Source organism: Macrobrachium nipponense, chromosome 20 (genome assembly GCF_015104395.2).
Source record: "Macrobrachium nipponense isolate FS-2020 chromosome 20, ASM1510439v2, whole genome shotgun sequence".
Classification (NCBI taxonomy): domain Eukaryota; kingdom Metazoa; phylum Arthropoda; class Malacostraca; order Decapoda; family Palaemonidae; genus Macrobrachium; species Macrobrachium nipponense.
In genome coordinates, this window is record NC_061089.1 from 17,408,759 (window position 1) to 17,414,758 (window position 6,000).

Genomic DNA, 6,000 nt, shown 5'->3' on the forward strand with positions numbered 1-6,000 from the left:
AGCCTCTGTCGATATTCGAAGAGACAAGAAAACAGGCGACGGTCACCCGTCAGGAATTTCAATTAAGTCTACGCCTCACATTCCAGCCCACTTCATTACTTCTCTTTTCGTTCCCTGATCAAAATCAAGACACCACTGCAGGCCATCACACACGGGGGCTATATATAGGTGCATAATTAAGCAATCACGCGAACAACACGTTGGGCGCATGCGCGCGCGCGCGAACAGACACCCAGGTATATATGTATGACAAAATTATCTCGAACTCAACACGACGTGTACATTTTTCTCGAAGTGAGTATCTTGATGGTTCTGCGTGCGCCAGACATTCCAGCTACCCACATTTCCTTCTCTGAAATTGCCGTTTATTCCCCACAGCAGTTCTTCCCTAAACTGTAGCTGGTTCACTAAAGGTAGATCCTTGGGTGAGCCCTATGCCTACGAGATCTTTGTTTGGCGGCCGCTGATTGGCTGGGAGCTCCCTACTTCCCGGTACCAGCCAATCAGCGGTCGCCATACAAACGTCTCGTGAGCATAAGGCTCATTCAAGAATCTACCTTAAGTGAATCAGCTATAGTATGCGAACCGCGTTTGATAACATATCAGAAGAGTTCAATAAATAATTATGATCAGGAATAAACTGTAATCGGAAAAAAAGGCAACACTTACTTTTTAAGCACTTTAGCAATGACACAAGCGCTACACAAGCAGGAGAATACACGGAAGAGCATGAACGCACACAGACATACACATATATCCATAAGTTTTCAGCTATTAATTTGACCTGGCTATTCATTCTACAACGCACACACAAGGAGAGTATCAATGCTTGCAATCTGGAAAGCACAAGGAAAAATACCCCTATATTTCGCAAGTACTTGGAAAATGGAGCAATGAGCAGTGTTCAGTCAGTCCTCATAAAGAAGACAAATCGGAAAACGGACTAAAGCCTGTCATTCGTAAGAGGACTGAACGCCATGCATGCATATACATAAAATACTGAAGTCAAGGCTGGCGATTGCAGCTCAACTGAGGCATCCACTTTTGGAATGCGATTTATAACTGGAGTAACAATTTCATCCATTCACAAATGTTTGTTTAACTTCACGGTAAAAAGCCCTCAACATATACAAAACAAAATCACGTGAAAAGAAGCGCGCACTCAAAAAATGAACATCTCGGGTTCCATGGCAAGGTTTTTAAGAGCATTTAAAATGTTCGCCGAAATCAGGGACAAGACTGACTGTCCTTCTATCAAGTGAAACTTGCTGCCGCCCAAGTATCGGAAGTTTCCACGAGTTCAAAGTAATGTCATTAAAGCTATGATACCTGCGAGGATATTATCAGGTTGCTGGGGCGCGCAATTTTCTGGATATTCCCAATGACACTCCGAGTTCTGATGCGGTTAAAATGAAACCTCATCATTTGCAACAAGGGATCATTCAGGTACGTCTCGTTCCTGTGAGGGACGGAATCGGAGGTCGAAGTGACATTTAAATAAGCACGCGGCTTGTTTTCGAAGCGATATGAAATCAAAACATGAAAAAATAAAAAATTAATTCAAATCAAATTAAAAAGACCAGGTCTTCGAGGACATGGCAAAGGGTTATCTAGCATTCACAGTGGTCCCCAACCATATATCTTAGTAGCTCATTAAGGAAAATACACAACGAATAGGCCTACATATAAGTTCGAAAACAGCCATTTGTGAGAGTTAGACGATACAAATAAATTTTCTACAAACCAAACACACTCTACAATTCTTATTTGAAATTTTCTTCAAATACACATTCCATTAGAAAATGAAAATCCCCTTTCCCTCAAATGTAAACAATTTAGGAACTCGCTAATGTAGAGAAAATCTGCTAAACATTCAGCATTAAAAGGGGAATTTGAGGCAAAGGACGAAATTCGGCAAAGCATGAATTATCAATTCCATCTCTACATATTACACGAATAATTTCGCAGGTCCCACACCGTCTGGGAAAGGTCGACGCCATAAATAACTCGAGGACAATATTATTATAAACTTTCAGATCCGTGTAAGTCATTTCAAATATAAATTTACATACAGCGTTCGCCCAGCATTAAGCATCATTATTTATCATACATCTCATCATCTATGGAGAGAATTTCTTTCTTTTTTGGAGAGAGAGAGAGAGAGAGAGAGAGAGAGAGAGAGAGAGAGAGAGAGAGAGCCTCTGACCGAGAGAACGGGGGAGAGAGACGAGAGAGAGAGGTCGAGAGAGATGAGACCGAAGAGTGAAGAGATGAGAGAGAGAGAGAGAGAGAGAGAGAGAGAGAGTATACGAACGAATACCGGCAAATATCAGTATTGTCTATGGATTGCGAAGAGAAACTGTATCAAACTAATTAAGGGCTTTGAAAGTGAGTGCAAAATGAAAAAAAGTTGAGAGGAAATATAACAAAGAATACGATTACGAGGGTAAATGAAAAATAAGAAGATGGAGCATTTGAATCATACAGACATTTGCAAGTTAAAATAACAGGTGATGGCAGGATACGAGAAGAGGAGAGTCAAAGAATAAGTAGAGCAAGGAATAAAGCAGGTGTGCACTAGAGGCACGTGAAAAGAAGAGCTGAAATGGTGAGGAATAAGGAGATAAACACAACGGGTTAAAAGGTTGTTGTGGGTAAAGAGATGGACCATGGGTGGAAAAAACGTACAACAAAGTGTTAGGAGGAAGGAAAAAAACCAAAGGCGAGACTGATAGGGGTGCATTAGGTCCTGGAGAGAAAGAGCAACAACATGCTTAAGGGTGAAAGATCTCGTTAATGTGACGAAGTGCGTTCAGGGGTGTTCGACGTCCTGCTGGTGAGCCTTATTTGTATGTTGGAGAAGAGAATAAAGTTGTCAGTTTATTTTGCATTGAGGCTCCAACCTCCATTCACCACGACAGGTATGAATGTTGCAGTAATCACTGTCAAAGTACTTGCTTAATGGTAAAAAAAAAGGATGATCTATGTGTATGTATATATATACATATATACACACATACATACATATACATACATACGAACATATATATACATACATACACACACACACACATATATATATATATATAATATATATATATATATATATATACATATATATGAAGCGCATATGGTTACTATGGGTCAGCGAAAGAGAATTTTGAGGTAAGGCGGAGAGAGAGAGAGAGAGAGAGAGAGAGAGAGAGAGAGAGAGAGAGAGAGAGAGAGAGAGAGAGAAAGTTTCCCTCGTATTGATCGCGTAAACGTCCAGCAAATTCTCCTATGTTACTGATGAATTCTATTAACATCCATTTCCTGAACTAATTTCACGGTGAGCAGTTTTTCATTACAAAGGAACCTCAGACTGCGTAAAAATGTTGGAGTTCATAAACTATAAACCTCAAACTAATATATTTTTCGGGTGTGGAATGGAAGGGGAAATTTCTTTGTCTGCAGCGAGAGCTTTCGGTCACTCATAAAAGTTAGTAAAAGATTATGTTTGCAAACACGTATGCAACAATTATTCTTTCACATGATACTAAATACTACTACTTAGGAGATGACTTCTTAAAAAAAACAATTTTTTGTTATTTATTTCTTTTTTACTCTTTGGTGTGTAAACGTAACAGCTGCCTGTTGGAATCTGTTTTGCAAACGTTCAAATGCCTAATGATTCTCAATACATCTAATACTACTGGAAAGATAACTTGATTACCAATAGTGATGTTCATCTTCTGTGATTAAGCAAAAAGTCAACCTGGACCCACAAAATAAGTCTCATCTAATTCTAGAACAGACCTGATAGGCTGTTGTAAGCTTTTCTATACATTATTACATGTAATAATATGCAATAATAATTTATTTATATGTATAACGATGTCTCTTTTAAACGCATGAAAAAAACGCAAAATAATGATTATTTCTAATAAATAAAAAAAGATTCTGTAATAAAAATGCAATTTGTTCAAATCATAAACTATTGTTCAGAGGAGTTTATTGACAATTAAAATACCATAAAAAAGTCGACCTCAATACTGACGGAATATCTACATATATATAAATGTTGGCCAAATATATATGAAAACATCGCAACTTCCTCATTGTGCATTGCAGGTAAAACATGTATTTCATGCCCCGAAGGACCCCTTTTAACGAAAGGTAATTATAAAATAATGACTGACAGAGGCCGGTTTACGTTTGCAAAGAAAATGCAGTGGGTCAGACTCTAATTCCATGCAATTAAAATTTCCAACTTCGTTACGCTCCCAGTAATCACACGGGATTACAACGTGTCCGAACGGTCAGTCGTACTGTAACAACGCATGCATGCATGCAACAGTATACGCTCTGCGCTGTAAGGGATCATTCGCCGAATAAACGAAACCATCGCAATAATTAAAGTAGCGGAACGAGCTGACGCACAATATTGGCTGGTGACGACTCGTCCGGCGGAGGAGGAGGAGGAGGAGGAGGAGGAGGCTTTACCCGCCCTCCCCCACCCCCATCCGTCCAAAACTCCCCTCTTTTCTCTATTCCCAAAGAGGATTTGAGCGTCGCGGCGTAACTGGCTCCTGACATCATCTTCCATCACGCGTCGTGTTTCCATTACGGGTTCGGGGAGAAAGTCCGCGACAAGCTAATGAAATGGGACTTACCAGAGGATTCAGGCTCTCCGTGGCTTCCAGGTTGGGGACCTCGGACGGGACTTTTTGTTCCAGGTTGGGTCCGGGGGACGTGTACGGCTGGAGCAGGTCCTTGCTGTCCAATTCCAGGTAGGTCTCGGGCCCCGTTTCCTCTCCGCCGCCGAGGATGTTGTTCGTATGCTCCGGGAAGAACCTGGTCTTGTACCTGCATAAGAAAGAAGCGTCTCATTCGACCGACTTATGCAACAACGTCTACAAATACATACATTTATTGCAGGATGCCTTAGTTTAGTATTAACATTTCATTAAGGATTCACGAAAGGTGGAATGAAAGGATATCAACACACTTCCCTTATTGATATAAGCAACGGTTCTTTTTTTCCTTCAAAAACTACACAGCTAATGAAATATTCAGTTTACCGTTTCTTTTCTTCTGAGGGGGAAGGGAAAAAAGAGGGTTAGGCTATAAGGTCCATTATTCTCTCACAACACACAAGAGGTCGACCTTACTAAGCAATGTCCCTTCCTAACGTCAATGTCCAGGTACAGAACATTCAATCCCTCAGGATTCATAGGATTTAGGGGAAAAAATAAGAAAATAAAACATATCATACTGAACGGCATGAAACAATGATGAGAGTACCACCGCTACCATCTCTCTCTCTCTCTCTCTCTCTCTCTCTCTCTCTCTCTCTCTCTCTCTCATTACCAAAATTAACTGAGATGTATAATTATCAGGAAGTCATTTAATTTTCCGATAAATTGGACATCAACTAAGACTTATTAAGTGATTGTCTAAAGCGTCGGTTGTCCAGTGTGCGTATAACAAAAAGAAAACGAATTATTTTAATTATTAAAAATAATCATATCAACATTAATGCTTTTCTAGAAGACTTGAGAAAAAAATCAGCAAGTTAGTTTTAATTTCTTTACGTTTCCTCATCATCTCCATCAATATTCGTGTAATAATAATTAAAATTTGCATATCACAAGAGAATTTACGAATAAAACAATGTCAGAATTTAACAATTCCAGCTGACCTTAATCGAGCGTTTTTTTTATGCTATGATAAATCTAGGGTTAAGGCGACCGAAGATGTTGAAGACTGCTAAAAAAGATCATTCAATAAAATATCAATGGACATTTTGCAGGTCAACCTTTAAGACGCAAGTTTGATAAACATAACAGGAATAATTTCCAAGCGCCAAGAGAATTATCTTAAGAGCTTAGAAAGTTCGAAAATTCATATCAAAACATGGTTTTGTTTCTGCGAGAAGAAATATTTTATTTACATTCAACAATTATTTCTAGTAGCAAGTCCTCATAAAAGTGTTATTTCAGTTTTCCATTGTGTAAC

At 39.2% G+C, this 6,000-nt stretch overlaps 1 protein-coding gene across 3 annotated transcripts in view; it reads right to left on the bottom strand.

Moving 5' to 3' along the window:
* LOC135222644 (pikachurin-like) overlaps window positions 1-6,000 on the bottom strand; it is a 475,091-nt gene that overhangs the window by 42,350 nt on the left and 426,741 nt on the right. For all 3 annotated transcript variants that reach the window (XM_064260795.1, XM_064260802.1, XM_064260787.1), the window contains exon 4: window positions 4,656-4,848. In XM_064260795.1, the coding sequence (XP_064116865.1) occupies window positions 4,656-4,848 (193 nt within the window). The remainder of the gene's footprint in view (window positions 1-4,655; window positions 4,849-6,000) is intronic.